Genomic DNA, 17,831 nt, shown 5'->3' on the forward strand with positions numbered 1-17,831 from the left:
TATTTATTCATTTTTATTATTATATACATTATTACAAATCGTAATTATTCTTTATGCCCATTACCCAACATTAGCCTTTGCATTTAATCACAGGCACACACACACATGCCTGAACGATATATAATTTAGTTTGCCTGATACTAAAGTTAATTAAAATTTTCCTTCTATTTTTTTCTGGGATTAGTGTGTGTGTGTGTATAACAGTACTAATACACTCCCATTGTGCTATGATAGCAGTAAGTCCTTCATTTTCACTCCTGCATACTATTCCATTATGCGATGCATATCAGAATCTAATTAATTTATCCATTGGCCTATGTGGCAACTACATGAATGCATTTGTAGCCCTGCTACGAGGACGGTAAATGACTGAGACTCTCAGCTGCTTGCTTTATATCCATCGTAGTACTTTGCTGAGGTCACATTTCCCATGGGCTGTTCTCTTCCAATGACTGTGTGTGGCATGCATTCTAAGGCAGACCGGGGAGACACAATACTCCTGTGTCAGCCCATTTTGTCTCAAGAATTTCTTCAAAAGTTTGCTGAATCTTCCTTATACTTCACGACAGCCTAAGATGCTTCCATTCAGCCTTCTATCCCTCTCACCTTTACGTGGAATCAGACTTGAATCTCCCCCAGCCTTTCCCAGGTTCCTCTCAACCACACCTTTCTTTTACATAGACATTCCCCTAAGGAAATGTTTGCATGTGTAAATTCATCTCGGTGGTTGCTTCTTAGAGGACCTGGACTAACACATCCTGCCAATGGACATTTGAGTTGTTTCCAGTTTTATCTGCTGTACATGATGCTGTTATACACTTTATTGTACGTGTTATTTGGTACAATTATTTTATGAATATTGTATGAGTTTCCTATTCCTATTGCTGCTGTAACAAATTACTACAGAGTCCTTGTCATTTCCTCTTCTTCAGGTCCAATGATGTCATCTGTATAGCGGACCAGAGTGATGTTGTACAGGTTTCCAGATCAATCAATCAATCAATCAATAAAGAAATCAATAAAGAACTGATTCCATTAAGCTTTGTTTATATTTCCTTTTCTTCCTCTCTCCTCAGCCTAGGCTGGTCCAAAACAGCCTAAAAGTGTAGCTGGTGATTTATGAAGTAATGTGTACCTACGCAACATCAGACCATTACTACACTGTACAATGTCAGAAATGATAGTCTCTCTTGGTAAGTGCTAACCGTCACTAATAAATGTTGACCAGAAAGTAGCTCAGCTTTTCCTCCTTCATATAAGCCTCAGAGGTGTAGTTGCTTTTGTGTATTTGTCACAGAGTTTATCTCTTTTTGGAATTTCCTTCACCTCCGTACTGAACACAGAGCACTGTGTGTTTCTCTATTCTCTTCCCATTACCCACACTGGTCATTTACAGTTCCCAACATGTGTAAAGTTTTGCTTAACTGGATCTCCAATTTCCCCCCTTGGTTCGGCTTTGCCAGTGACTCTCCTGCAATTGTTTCTAGTCCTGTTCTTTAAAGATACCTCTTCCCTGGAGAGAAGGTCCTTTTTTTTATAAAGACAAATCTTTGCTAGGGAGATTATGCTCATCCTACCTTGACGTCGGGTTAATTTTTCTTTTCTCTTAGAATTTACGCAAGATGTCATATTTGCAAACATATCTTCTTCTCTTGCCCAGTTCTCCTCATGCAGTTACTTAACGGTACATTTTCTAGCCAGTTCATTAGACTGGCTGGTGTTACCTTGATGTAAAATTTGCTCTCTAGTCTAGCTAGCATGGCATCGTAGGACTCAGGTGGGAGTTTCCATCACCTGCTCTCAACCTATCTACCAAAAATTTCCTGTCAACAGTTTTTCGTCCTGATCACAAGGGCTTTGGGCCTCCCTTCCATTTCCCATTCCATTTTTGTAGTTTAAAGTTTCCTAGTTGGTATGCCTCTTTGAGTGATCATGACTAGGTTTTTAGATTCATCTACATCTAGATTCTTTCTATTAGAAAGTGGAATAGAAAAGATTGGCGAAGTTCCCTTTCCCTAGGCAAGAAAGATGAAATGAGAATAAAGAGGGTAACTAATGACAGAAATAAATGTTTTTATCTGCCAGAGAATACAACAAATATGGGAATGTTGGGTAGAAAAGATCGCTTGAGTCAAGATAATTTTTAAATCAATACATTGATTTTACGTTCAGATTTGTGCCATAATTGAACAGAATTTAGGAAGGGCCTCACTGAAAACAATTTGGGAAACTTGTTTAAATGAGTGGAAATAATGAACTTCAATTTTCATTTGGATTGTGTACAAATAGGGATTTTTAGAGTCATGAAAGCATATTTGAGAAATATTTGAAACCAAATTTATGAAGTTTAAACATGCTCCTCAATATTTCAAATAATCCGTTCTCCATGGGTAATGTAAATAAAGTACTTCTGCATGGGTAATGTAGTAGATGTTTCTCAAAGTATATTCCAGGAAAAATGTTTCTCTGGAGAGGTACTGAACATATTTCCCACCTTGCATGATTTTACCTGTTTCGATGGTGTAGAGCTAAGGCTGGGTCTGGAGCTCACAGAACTCTCAAGCCCCTTGTCCAGCCTGGGTCAGAAACCATTCACTTGCAGGTCTACGAGCTCGGTAACAGGAAGAAGGTCCTTGGAGCCTTGGTTGAAGGAATAGTAAGCTTTATTCAGCACACACACATCTAAGAGCTAGGCTGTCTACAGAGAAACTCAGAAACTCAACTGCTACCAGCAAAGTCCAAAGAAAACCTGAGCAGGTGCCAGCAAAGTAAACACGTTCTATTTTTAGATGCAAGCTCTCTGCTGGCCAGCAGTTCAAGCCAGCAGTTCAAGCTGCTGCTCCACAAACTCTGAAGAACACACAATAGCAATAAACTAAAAAGATACATTGGCATGCATGACCTCTATGTCCACCAACACAACTTGTTTACAAAGAATGTGCTGCACCACCCCCAGTGGACCTGAGGTGAGGGGGCCTGACTATTCTATTTTCCCCAGAGATGGGTAGCCTTAAATTAAGAGCTGAGCAGGTTTTTAACTTCAGAAAGATTAAAGTGTGGTATCACATCTCTACAGAATGTTTTGATGTGCTGAATTTGAAGAATTTGGGTACAACCTAGATGTACTTTTTTCCTATCACTTTTAGAGCTTCTTTTACCTCTTTATTTCTCAGACTGTAGATTAGAGGGTTCAACATGGGAATCACAATGCCATAAAATATGGAGGCCACTTTCATTTTCTCTTGGGGATTATTAGAATGAGGCTGTAAGTACATGTAAGAGAGAGTTCCATAGAAGATGGTGACTGCAGTCAGGTGGGAGGCACATGTGGAGAAGGCTTTTTTCCTCCCTGCAGTCGAAGTCATCCTTAGGATGGCAGCCACGATGTACATATAGGAGAAGATAACAACCAACACAGTGGACACCAAATTGAATCCCACAAAGACAAGAAGGAGCAGAATGTTGATGTCAATGTTGGAGCAGGAAAGGGCAAGAATTGGGGGAACATCGCAGAAAAAATGATTGATGTTGTTGGACTTGCAGAAGAACCGCGAAAATGTAAAACCTGTGTGTACAGAGGCATTTATTGAGCCCATAACATATGAACCCGCTACCAGCTGGATGCAGACTGTTCGGGACATAATTATGGAATAGCGAAGTGGCTTACAGATGGCTACATAATGGTCTACAGCCATAGCTGCCAGGAGGTAACAGTCACTGGTAGCAAATGTTGCATAAACCAATAATTGCATCACACAGCCCCAAAATGGTATCGTTTTATTTTCTACCATAAAGTTTTGCAACATCTTGGGAGTGATAGCCGAGGTGTAACAGATATCAACAAAAGCCAAATGTTGTAGGAAAAAGTACATGGGTGTTTGAAGTCTGGATTCTGTCTTTATGAGCAGGATCATTCCAATATTTCCCACCATGGAGGTTGCATAGATCAGTAGAAATACAATGAAGAGGACATACCTAAACTTGTATTGGACACCAAACCCGAGAAGATAGAATTCAGTCACGTCAGTGTTATTTCCTTGTGTCATGGTTACCAAAAGTCTGAGAGGGACCAAGAGAAAGACCAAGAAAAGAAGGAAAATCTCTGTGACTACTTGAAATAAAAAGACTCTTACATTTCAGATCACTTTTTTTTTTGACTTGGATTTTCATGGCAACACACACAAATGGGTTTGATAAGAAACCACTAGAGGAACTGTAATACGTGAGCCATGGATTATTTTAAAATGAAGAATATTTCACAGAAGTATATTGATTTTTAATGTGTAAGTAAGAAACACAGATTAACATACTTTTCCATTTAATTGTACACATATTTGTATAAGGCAATATTCAAATGTAATTTTGCACCTTTTCAGCAACGTTTAGTTTTTCTGAGACATTAATCATCTGATTCATTTAATGCTGGTTCTAGCCCTTGAAATGAGTAGAATTAGTTAGAAAGAGGAATTTTCTGCATTATGTTTATGGTCCACACATGCTTGAAGGCTTCATACTGCATTTATACCACTCTCCTTTTTGCACCTCCCATCTAGGTGATTCCTTTCAGAAGCCAGATAATCTTTTTAATTCAAATACATAAGAGAGAGATAAAGTTGAATTTTCCATGGCATTGTTTTTCCCGTTATTTGTAGCCTATCTTAAGGAAAAATTGTCTGTTAACAATTTAATTCATACATAATGATAGCGTATATTAAAATCATAGATATCTTTGTTTTTCTCCATCTGAGTTATGCTCTCGTTCTACCTGGTCAGGCATACTGCTAAAATTCATTTATTTGTGATTTTTCATATACTGTAAGACCTAAATCTTTCTGATTCTGGAGTCTTTATTCTTAAACACCATTTTATATTGCTATGCGCTGCTCAGTGTGAACCAATGTATCATGGATCCTTGGTGTGGTAGAAATGGACTTGCTGCCTTTAAGACATTTGTTTTTTCTTCTGGGCACAGAACTAGATCATGCCTCCAACCAAATGTGCTTCTGTGTGGCCATATATCATGGACCATAGGAAGGTTTGTTCCTGTCAGGCCTGAAACAGCTGCCCCCATCCCCAAACCCATGCAAACTGGAATCATAAGTCTTTCAACTCCCTTTCTTCCTCATCTGTTTGTTGGACATCGACGTTCAGGAAAACCTTGCAAGTCCTGTGTTAAGATTGCCAGACAGAATACAGAACATAAAGTTAAATTTGAATTTAAGGTAAACAACAGATAATTTTTAGTATAAATGTGACCTAGATACTGCATGGAAACTACATATACTTAAAGATTACTCATCGTTTGTCTGACATTCAAATTTGACTGGGGATCCTGTACTTTTATTGAAGTCTGGTGGTCCTATCTATGTCGCTTATTGCTGTCACCTTAAAATTGATTTATCGAATGGCCATGTGGAGCAGAGTTCCCCCTGCCAGGAACACCCTCCTCCAAAGGATTTTGTGTCATTGAGAGTTTCTATTGCTATGAGTTACTGAGATTTAAGGATTTTTTCTTTACAACAGTTCGTCTTGTTTTAAACAAATGTCATTGCAGTCATACAACAGAATAAAGATTTTTTTAAAAAAGAATAAGTGCATGAAGATCTAACAACAGTACAAATTTCAACTTGGATTGGTGAGTGATTATTGATTTATCAGACTCAGGGAGACCAAATCCAGAAGTAGTGGTAAGGAAAGCTTAAAATCAACTGGATTAATACTGCAGAATCCACAAAAGGCTGAGGAACTGATATTAATAGGTACACGGTGAGATGGCTGAAAGGGGTAATAGAAGAACAAGGATTGGCTGAGAGCTTTCTAAGAAACAACTTATAGGCTATAACTTTTGGTTTTAACTTATAGGTCAGTAGCTTACTTAAAAAATTAGAACTTTCTTGGCTCACCAATATGAACACACAAAAAAGGCTTCCCTGATATGCGAAAAACAAAAAAAGAGAAAAAAAAGCCACTTGGAGGAAGCAGAAACTACAAGGGAGGAGGAATATTTCTAAAACTCATAAACAACCCGCCAAATAATCATACACACACACACACAATGCACATAAATCTTCCTTTAATTGATGATGAATGGGAATGTAATTATCGAAGGATTCATAAGGGGATTAAACAATTGGCTGTTATTTTCATTTTGAATTATATTGGGTCTAAGAGTGTGGTTGTATTATTTTCATAGAATTTATGCATTTATGCAAGTAAAATATATAATAAAAGAAATTTCCTACAGAGGAAAAATATGTAACCCCAATGCATCAGTACAGTGCTTCTTTAGTCTCCTACCATTAACGCTAAGCAGAGCTACACCTCCCTGGAGAAGACGGTCAGGAAGAATGGGCCTTTAGTGATGCGGATGTAGCAAATTGAGCCAGTTGCTGATATCATCTCTGTTTCTTTCAAATATCTTTAGGAATAAACACAGTGGGATTAGTTTAGTAAGGGAACAAGAAACTATCGTCTTCAATTCAACTCATAGTGAGGGGTGAGAAGCATTAAGTGTGTACAAGTTCTTTCCACAGGTAAATTTGTTGAAATGAAATGGAGCTATGGCAAGGAAGCTTCCATCCAGTGGGTAAAAGCAGTCACGAGAGGCAGCTAGCATAGGTAGGGGGTTCATTTAAACTAGAATCTTGATAGGATAATGACATTTACCATATCAATTTCATTTCAATCATTCTGAATTCAAATAAAATGAGATAACATTATCAGAACACTAAGGAAATTGATCATAATAACACATGCAAATAATACATTAAAAGCATCTCATTCTTATTAATGAATTTGTCCATTCATTTTTCCATTCATGCAATGGTTCGATTCTGCTATCATTTTCATTCACTTCTTTTCTCAGGCAGCACAGCCCAATTCGGTCCCCTCACTCCGTTTCCATTAAATTACCATCAATGAAATGATTCCTCCTGTTCTTGGAATAAAACTTGCTGGAACACCGGCTTTGATCCTTTCACTCCACCATTTTCAGCATAATCAGATGATTCTCTGCTAATGTTGAAAAATGTCATGTGCTTTGTTGTACTTACATGAGAGCAGCTTCTCTTTCTGCAACTGGTGCAGGCTGATTGCCCGCCACGGCCTCTCTCTGTAGTTCCTCCCATCAGAGAGTTTATGTTTGGGGCTTTTGGGATTGATACTCACTCCCTTGAGACTCTGAGATTCCAGGGGCTGAGATGCAATTGGGAAAAACAACATTCATTAATTATTCTCTGGTGAAAAGTGTTAAGATTTTAGGACAAATTTAATGTTCTTTCTCCTCACCCCCCAGCTAATTGAGGTATGATAGACAAATAAAAATTGTGTACATTGAAGTTATACATTGTGATACTTTGATATCCATTTACATTGTGAAGTGATTATCACAATCAAGCTAATTAGATATCCATTACTTCACAGTTACTTTTTTTGTGTGTGTGGTGAGAACAGTTGAAATGTGCTCTCTTAGCAAATTTCATGCTTAGAATACATTTCATGTATACAATATTAACTGTAGTCACCATGCCGTACATTAGGTATTCAGAACTTATTGATCGTATAACTGCAGTTTGCCCTGATCCTTCCTCTGGTAACTACCATTCTACTCTGTTACTATGAGTCTGACTTTTTTTTTTTTTTTTAGGATTCAGTATATTCCTGAAATCATGCAGTGTTAGTCTTTCCATGTCCTGCTTATTTCTCTGAGCATAATGTCTTCCAGAATCATTCATGTTGTCACAAATGGCAGGGTTTCCTTCTTTCTAAAAACTCAATAATATTCCATTGTATATTGTATGTATATAAAATAGGTCTTTATAACTGTATTATACACCACATTTTCTTTATCCATTCATCTCTCGATGAACACTTAGGTTGTTTTCATATCTTGGCTATTGTGAATAATGTTGTAATGAATATAGAAGTACAAATATCTCTGAAATAGTGGGGGTTTTGCCTTTAAATATATATACCCAGATGTTGGATTGTTGGATTGTATGGTAGTTCTAGTTTTAACTTTTTGAGGAACCTCCATACTGATTTCCATAATGGCTATACCATTTTACATTCCTACCAATTGCTACCAGGATTCCCTTTTCTCCACATCCTTGATAACACTTGTTATCTTTTGATTCTTTAAACTAATATCCATCATAACAGGTGTGAAGTGATATCTCTCTGTGGTTGTGATTTGTACTTCCCTGGTGATTAGTGGTGTGGAGCATCCTCTCAGATACCTGCTGGTCATTTGCATAGCTTCTTTGAAAGAAATGTTTTTGCTACTGAGTTATATGAGTGCCTTATATATTTTGGATACCTAATTAGATCAAGACGGTGGAAACCTCAAGAATGGGATCAGGGTCTTTATGTAGAGAGAGTCCAGACAGTTTCACTCTCCCTTACACCTTGTCAGGATGCAGAAAGAAGAGGATTGTTTATGCCCCATGAAGCAGGCCCTCACCTGGCACTGAATATGCCTCTGCCTTGATTTTGAACTTCTCAGACTGTAGAGCTGTGAGAAAAAGACAAATTTCTCTTATTTATAAGCCATCTAGCCTATGGTATGTTTTAAGAGCAGCCTGAGCTTACTAACACAGCTGTACTGGGCTGTAGCTAGTATTCTTTCTTGTTTTAAGGTTCACAGTAAAGTTTTCTGCGTGTATCCATTTGAGAGTTTCTTTTTTATACATCTAGGGGAGGATGAATCTTATCCTGGTCTTGTGTCAGCTAAGAAACAATTTACTGTAGTAGGAATATGAGAGTCAGAGAGAGATCTGAAAATGCTGTGATGCTGGCTTTAAAGAGGGTTAAAGGGTCTACGATCCAAGGAATGCAGGTGACTTCAACCAGCTGAAAAACCTGTACTAGTAGATTCTTCCGTATAGACTCCCAAAAGAATCAGAGCCCTCTGACACCTTGATCTTAAGACTCATTTTGAATTTCAGACTTTTAGAACTGTAAGATAATATATCTGTGGTGTTTTAAGATAGTTCCGGTTAATTTGTTACTACAGCAATAGCAAACTAATGTACCCCTCATGGTAATATTTTGTAAGACTAGTATATAATGCTAAAATAAGGATACTGACATTGTTGCAATCATTGATCTTATTCAGATTTACCTGGTTTTATTTTACTCATTTGAGTGTGTGATGGGCTAAGGTCTATAAGATTTTCTTACCTGTTTAGTTTCCTGTATTCACCACCACAGTCAAATGTGAAAGTTGTTAGAATCAGAGTGGAGTCTCACGTGTTTAAACTCCTGACAAATAGAACTGAGGGAAGGCCATGAAGGGGAAGTCCTCATGCACATATGCCTGATAGTGAGAACTGTCACGAAAGACTGCAAAACCACGGTATTGCACAACCTTACACAAAAAGTACTGCTGTGAAGACTGCAACTGCAGGTCCAACTTCAAACTGGCATCACTTTTGTTATTGGTCCTTGTACCCAAGGTTTATTATCCCCAAACAATTTGGTAATGCTCCATCTTTTTTAAAAAAACCTTTGTCTTCCTTTACCTCCCTGAATATGCATACAGTTTAGCACGGCATTCGTATTCCCATTGCATTGTTGTATTCCCAGCTAAACTCATTATTGTTTAGGGAGCCCCTGTCTGACCCCAGGCAACTAGTAATCACTCCTCCCTTTCTGAAACTTTTTCACTTAAAATATGTTATATAAACGAATACATACAAGGTATCACCTTTTGGCATTAGCTTTCTTCACTCAGCATAATTCCCATGAGTTTCATCCAAGCTGTTGTGTGTATCAATGCTTCATTCATTTTTAATGTTGAGTAGTATTCTATGGTATGTGTGTACCAGAGATTGTGGAACCATTATCACTGTTAAAGACATCTAGGCTGATGATAGTTTTTGTCTATTTCAAATAAAGGAAGTATGGACTTTCATGTGTGGGTTTTCGTGTGAATATAAATATTCAATTCTCTGGAATAAATGATCATGTGTGCTGGGTTATATGGTAATTGCAAGTTACTTTTTCAAGAAATTGCCAAACTGATTTCCTATACCGTTTTATATTTCCATCAGCAATATGTGAGTAATCTCAGTGTTCTGCTGCCTCGATATCACTTAGTATTCTATTTTTATTTTATTTTATTTTATCCATTTGGATAGGTGTTTATTGATATTTCACTGCATTTCTAGTTTGCATTTCTGTTAAATTATTTCTATCAAATAAGAGACCATATTAATACCTGAGGGTGGTGCATCAATTAATGTCTAAGCTTATTTTCTTACCCTTTTCACTAATATGCAGCTGTTCTTCGTTGCTCTTCAGTGAATATTGGTTTTGTCTTTTAAAGGTGGCAGCTGAAGTGAGCCATTTCTGCATTCCGTTGACGTTTCTTAGATGTATGGTGGTTTTTTTCTCTTTCACGAATATGTCTTGCAAGCATCTCTCAGTTAGCTGTTGCTTTGGGTATGTGACCATACATGTAAATTTAACGTTTTGATATATATAGCCCATTTGTATTTCTCATTCCACTTTGTTGTTAATATTATTATCCAGCTAGGAGAAATATCTTGTGGTAAACTGCCATGCACCCCCCCCCAGCTGTCCTGAGCCAGGACGATGGGGGTCCTCGGGCCTCGGCTATGCCCCCGTGACCCATGCAACCAGCCCAGAGATGACCACTGAGCTGCAGGAAGAAGGTCCCCGGATTACCCAGGGGATGGTGGGATTCGAGGGCTTTTGCCACACTCTCCTGACATCTGCACCAAGCCTGGCAATGACCAAGCCACCTCTGGAAGTCCCCCGGTCTCCCCTGGGGGAATGACAGGCCTCAATCTCTTCCCTCCACCTTCTTCCTTCTTCCATCCCATTTCCTTCCCCTTTTCCCTCTCCTCCTCCCTCCCAACTGCTCTGCAGCAACATCCTAGAATATAAAAAGAAATATTAGTAAAATTTCATTTTCTTAAAAAAAAATACCCTATATACTTTAAAGTATCATAAAACTAAAAAGAGAGTGTGGAATTACTGGGCCAACATGTATAAGAAAATAGAAATCCAAAGATGTGAACCTGGCATTTGCCAAAGGCATGTTGGTTGATCTGGAAGAGGCAGCTGAGAAGCTGAGCAGTGCTTTTTACATCTTAATAGGTCCAGGGAGACAAAATGGGCAGTACTTCGGATAGGAAAATTTCTAAAGCTTCAATGAAAGACATTGGGAGATAAATGGACAGAGAAACTGTGAAAAAAAATACCCTATATAGCTCAGTTTGATTTGATCATATATTTCCTTATTTTCCTACTTCTAAGCCACTCCAACACAGTTTATGTATACAGCTGACACATACTTGTTTATGCATAGCACACTGTTTTATTTTTATTATGATTATTTTCAAATTGAATTCTAATTGAGTATACATATTAGTGGTGTACAGGGTTGAATACCAATAGTTATATACATTACGTGATGATTAAATCGGGATAATTAGTATATTCACGATGGTAAAACAAAATCATTCTTTGTGACCCTTTACCAATTTCTCACCTGTCCCCCTCCCCATCTCCCTTCCCACCTCTGATAACCACAGTTCTGTTCTCTCCTTTTGAAAGTTCTACGAATTATTCTGTTCGTCATATCTTTCATAAAGTGGGAGCTTAAAAAAAAAAACTAATAATGAAAGATACAACAATTGCCATAGTGTTTTAGACATTTTTTTTCTTTTTTTAAAAGATGACCAGTAAGGGGATCTTAATCCTTGACTTGGTGTTCTCAACACCACACTCTCCCAAGTGAGCCATGGGCCGGCTCCATGGTGTTTTAGACTTTTTGATCCCATGTCTTTGTTCTTAACCACCATTCATGTTATTGACCTTTGACTTGCATGGCAAAGATCCTGAGAATTTATGCTTTTCATTACCTGTGAGCCACCCAGATTTCTCAGCCTCTGTTTTCTAGGTATTATTTTCAATTCTACAAATTTTGAGGCTAATATGGAGTTCATTGTGTACTACTTAGCAAATAAGTAAGCCTGGATGATACATATTTATGAGGATTTCTGCTTATAATTTGTAAGTAAAAAGTAAACCTGGATGATACATGAGGATTTCTACTAATAATTTGGAAATAGTTCATCTTTTGAATGGTGCAAAATCTTAAAATCTGAACATTTGAAAATACAGTCAGTAACGAGGTTTACCAGACTTTATCCTCATGCCCAGGAAGGTTCATGTTCTCTGGGACTAGAATGTGCTGCCAGACAGAAAGGCAAACTTTTCGTATACTGTACTACATTCCTTATTTGTCTGCTTTCTCCAAATATTGGAAAATATGTGACTAATTATGAAAACACAACTTGTTTCATTTTTTTTTTTTTTATTCATCTAGGGACTTTCTGCATCTTGGTGCAAGCTGGTTGTCTCTTAACGTAAAGGTTTTCCAATTACTCCAAGAGGGACATTTTAATTCTGAGGCCTGTAGGGATGGGACTTACCCCAAGAGCAATATAAGATAAAACACTCATGTCGTGCTCTTTTATCTGCCCATAATCCTGCTGACTGGGCCAATTGCCGAGCTAGGGCTGGGTCTGGAGCTCATAGACCCCTCAAGCCCATTCAGACTGGGTCACAAACCCTTCATACGCCAGGCTGGGTCCCCAGACCCCTCACACACCAGGCTGGGTCACCAGACCCCTCACACACAGGTCTGCGAGCTAATTAACCAGCCAAAAGTTCCATGGAGCTGTAGGTAGGACAGCATGGCCACCTGGGCAGATGCCCAAGGCAGATATCAGCCAGGTTGAGGTGCTGCACAAGTGCACTAACTCCACTACCCACACACAATTTGCTTACAAAGAATGTGCCACACCACCCCCAACTGGTCAGGCAGGTGAGGTGGCCTGATTAAGTTGTTTTATTTTCCCAACAATCCACCCCTTCAGAGTCCCTCACATGCAATCTATGTATTCAGAATCTTCCATGATGTTCCTTTAGGGAGGATAAGTGACCCTAACATTTATGTAATCTCTTGTCCATTCAGTATGCCTTAAGGCTTGTAGTTCTGTCCTTTTAACTATTAGCCTCATATGCCTGGTTAGTAGTCACCATTGGTGTGATCCTCCATGGGAATCCTGCAGTCCTACTGATGGGCAGTTGAATGCATATTCCATAGGTGATCACGCCAATGTATGTATGTACCCAGTAGACTCTGGTGCAGCGCCTGCAGCCAGAACACTATGGGTGAAAAGACAGAAGAGTTATTGGTACCAATAGGGGAAGTTCTCGCCCCTCTGGTAAGATACATGCCAGTGTGCCACCCTGAGAAAGGATGGTTGCAAGAATAAGTATCTTACCTGGCGTACAATACTATACTTTATCTGCTAATACTGTTGGATCTGTAGGTTCTACCTGTAACAGTATAGGGGAACTGATAATTGGCCATAATGATAATACAAATGTACCCTTTGGAATAGAGTGCTTATCTGTTCCAGGCCATGTTACCCTTACTCGAGGAAGCCAGGTACTTGTCACCCAAGGTGAAACTTGCCAGTCTTCCTCTAATCCTTTTCCCCAAGGCCCTATTAAACCTAACCAGCATATATGGGGGGCTTTAATTCTCCAAAGCCATTCCCATTGCACCATCTGTCCCTGTTCCAAAAAGGTTGGGACTGGTAACAAAATATTTCCATTCTTGCCATATCCTGGCTTCAAAGGCTTATCTTTAGTAGTGATTTGCAGCTGTACAGGTGATGCAACCCTATGCAACAGAGCTTCCACTGGAGAGAGTCTGCCCTTGTGGGGTCTCTTATTTAGAATTCTGACTATTGGCCATAATTGCCATGTCCACCCCTTCACAGATGGGGGTTGGGTAGATAGTCATAGTCCCTTTTTTAAAAGACCATGTACCATTCAATCATTGCCTCTGCCTGGGGATGATATGGCACATGTAACCTCCATTGAATAGACAATTGGTAGGCCCACCTCTGAACCTCATGTCCAGTAAAGTGGGTTCCATTATCGCTGTCTATGACTACAGGCCAGCCATACCTGGCCATAAGGTTATTCAATGCCTTTACAGTGTTTATCTGGTCTGGGGCCTTATAAGGCTATATGAACAGAAGACCAATAGCCATATCAACAGCTGTGAAGGTGCATCTGAAATTCTCTGACCTTGGCAGTGGTCCGACAAAGTCCACTTGCCATCGAGTCAGGAGCACCCTTCCTAGAGTTATTTGCCCATCTGTATGGGGCACCTGCCAGGGGTGTGGACTCCCTCGAGAACACACTGGACAGGCACAACATGGAATTCACTACATCTTCCCATTTTATAGGCAGAGCCCATCTTTGAGCTGCCATCCACATGGTTTTACTGCCAGCAAGCTGCATTCGTCAATGTAACCACTGGGCTATATCAGAGGCTGGGGTTCTCTCCAGCCATCTTACCTTAGCCAAGGCTTTGGCTTCATCATTTCCTGGACGGGCTAAGGAGAAGTGTCCTGTGGCCTGAAAAAGCGTTACTTCTTTCTCATGTCCCAATTCCCATAACTCTTGCCATATGGCTTGTCCCCACAGGGTTTGGTAGCCTACCATCCACCATTGATATATCCAAGTAGAAATCCAAAGGGTTAAACCTTTCTACACAGCCCAGCTATCAGTACAGAAGGTTAATGGCAAAAAAGAACAGCTGCATATTAGTGAAAAGGGTAAGAAAATAAGCTTAGACATTAATTGATGCACCACCCTCAGGTATTAATATGGTCTCTTATTTGATAGAAATAATTTAACAGAAATGCAAACTAGAAATGCAGTGAAATATCAATAAACACCTATCCAAATGGATAAAATAAAATAAAATAAAAATAGAATACTAAGTGATATCGAGGCAGCAGAACACTGAGATTACTCACATATTGCTGATGGAAATATAAAACGGTATAGGAAATCAGTTTGGCAATTTCTTGAAAAAGTAACTTGCAATTACCATATAACCCAGCACACATGATCATTTATTCCAGAGAATTGAATATTTATATTCACACGAAAACCCACACATGAAAGTCCATACTTCCTTTATTTGAAATAGACAAAAACTATCATCAGCCTAGATGTCTTTAACAGTGATAATGGTTCCACAATCTCTGGTACACACATACCATAGAATACTACTCAACATTAATAATGAATGAAGCATTGATACACACAACAGCTTGGATGAAACTCATGGGAATTATGCTGAGTGAAGAAAGCTAATGCCAAAAGGTGATACCTTGTATGTATTCGTTTATATAACATATTTTAAGTGAAAAAGTTTCAGAAAGGGAGGAGTGATTACTAGTTGCCTGGGGTCAGACAGGGGCTCCCTAAACAATAATGAGTTTAGCTGGGAATACAACAATGCAATGGGAATACGAATGCCGTGCTAAACTGCATGCATATTCAGGGAGGTAACGGAAGACAAAGGTTTTTTTTAAAAAGATGGAGCATTACCAAATTGTTTGGGGATAATAATTCTTAGCTACAAGGACCAATAACAAGAGTGATGCCAGTTTGAGGTTGGACCTGCAGTTGCAGTCTTCACAGCAGTACTTTTTGTGTAAGGTTGTGATCGCCTCTGTGCAATACCGTGGTTTTGCAGTCTTTCGTGACAGTTCTCACTATCAGGCATACGTGCATGAGGACTTCCCCTTCATGGCCTTCTCTCGGTTCTGTTTGTCAGGAGTTTAAACACGTGAGACTCCACTCTGATTCTAACAACTTTCACATTTGACTGTGGTGGTGAATACAGGAAACTAAACAGGTGAGAAAATCTTATAGACCTTAGCCTATCACACACTCAAATGAGTAAAGTAAAACCAGGTAAACCTGAATAAGATCAATGATTGCAACATGTCAGTATCCTTATTTTAGCATTATATACTAGTCTGAATGATTCTAGAAGATATTATGCTCAGAGAAATAAGCAGGACATGGAAAGACTAACACTGCATGATTTCAGGAATACACTGAATCCTAAAAAAAAAAAAAAAAAAAAAGTCAGACTCATAGTAACAGAGTAGAGTGGTAGTTACCAGAGGAAGGATCAGGGCAAACTGCAGTTACACGATCAATAAGTTCTGAATACCTAATGTACGGCATGGTGACTACAGTTAATATTGTATACATGAAATGTATTCTAAGCATGAAATTTGCTAAGAGAGCACATTTCAACTGTTCTCACCACACACACACACAAAGTAACTGTGAAGTAATGGATATCTAATTAGCTTGATTGTGATAATCACTTCACAATGTAAATGGATATCAAAATATCACAATGTATAACTTCAATGTACACAATTTTTATTTGTCTATCATACCTCAATTAGCTGGAGGGTGAGGAGAAAGAAAATTAAATTTGTCCTAAAATCTTAACACTTTTCACCAGAGAATAACTAATGAATGTTGTTTTTCCCAATTGCATCTCAGTCCCTAGAAACTCAGTCTCAAGGGAGTGAGTATCAATCCCGAAAGCCCCAAACATAATCTCTCTGATGGGAGGAACTACAGAGAGAGGCCGTGGCGGGCAATCAGCCTGCACCAGTTGCAGAAAGAGAAGCCGCTCTCATGTAAGTACAACAAAGCACATGACATTTTTCAACATTAGCAAAGAATCATCTGATTATGCTGAAAATGGTGGAGTGAAAGGATCAAAGCCGGTGTTCCAGCAAGTTTTATTCCAAGAACAGGAGGAATCATTTCATTGATGGTAACTTAATGGAAACGGAGTGAGGGGACCGCATTGGGCTCTGCTGCCTGAGAAAAGAATGAAAATGATAGCAGAATTGAACCTTTGCATGAATGGATGAATGAATGGACAAATTCATGAATAAGAATGAGATGCTTTTAATGTATTATTTGCATGTGTTATTATGATCGATTTCCTTAGTGTTCTGATAATGTTATCTCATTTTATTTGAATTCAGAATGATTGAAATGAAACTGATATGGTAAATGTCATTACCCTATAAAGATTCTAGTTTAAATGAACCCCCTCCCTATGCTAGCTGCCTCTCATGACTGCTTTTACCCACTGGACAGAAGCTTCCTTGCCATAGCTCCATTTCATTTCAACAAATTTACCTGTGGAAAGAACTTGTACACACTTAATGCTTCTCACCCCTCACTATGAGTTGAATTGAAGACGGTAGTTTTTTGTTCCATTACTAAACTAATTCCACAGTGTTTATTTCTAAAGATATTTGAAAGAAACAGAGATGATATGAACAACTGGCTTAATTTGCTACATCCCCATCACTAAAGGCACATTCTTCCTGACCGTCTTCTCCAGGGAGGTGTAGCTCTGCTTAGAGTTACTGGTAGGAGAGTAAAGAAGCACTGTACCGATGCATTGGGGATACATATTATTCCTCTGTAGGAAATTTCTTTTATTATATATTTTACTTGCATAAATGCATAAATTCTATGAAAATAATACAACCCCACTCTTAGACACAATATAATTCAAAATGAAAATAACAGCCAATTGTTTAAACCCCTTATGAATCCTTCAATAATTACATTCCCATTCATCAACAATTAAAGGAAGAATTATATGCATTGTGTGTGTGCGTGTATGATTATCTGGGGAGTTGTTTGTGAGTTTTAAACATATTCCTTCTCCCTTGTATTTTCTGCTTCCTCCAAGTGGCCTTTTTTCTCTTTTTTTGTTCTTCACATATCAGGGAAGGCTTTTTGTATGTTCATATTGATGAGCCAAGGAAGCTCTAATTTCTTAAGTAAGCTACTGACCTATAAGTTAAAACCAAAAGTTATAGCCTATAGGTTGTTTCTTAGAAAGCTCTCAGCCAATCCTCCTTCATCTA

At 38.6% G+C, this 17,831-nt stretch overlaps 1 protein-coding gene across 1 annotated transcript; it reads right to left on the reverse strand.

Annotated features, from left to right (window-relative positions):
• Positions 1 to 3,116: 3,116 nt before the first annotated feature.
• LOC134377170 (putative olfactory receptor 5AK3) lies at positions 3,117 to 4,046 on the reverse strand. Its single transcript, XM_063095786.1, has one exon. The coding sequence runs from the start codon at positions 4,044 to 4,046 to the stop codon at positions 3,117 to 3,119; it is 930 nt and encodes a 309-aa protein (XP_062951856.1).
• Positions 4,047 to 17,831: the final 13,785 nt, after the last annotated feature.

This window comes from Cynocephalus volans, chromosome 4 (assembly GCF_027409185.1).
Source record: "Cynocephalus volans isolate mCynVol1 chromosome 4, mCynVol1.pri, whole genome shotgun sequence".
Taxonomy (NCBI): Eukaryota; Metazoa; Chordata; class Mammalia; order Dermoptera; family Cynocephalidae; genus Cynocephalus; species Cynocephalus volans.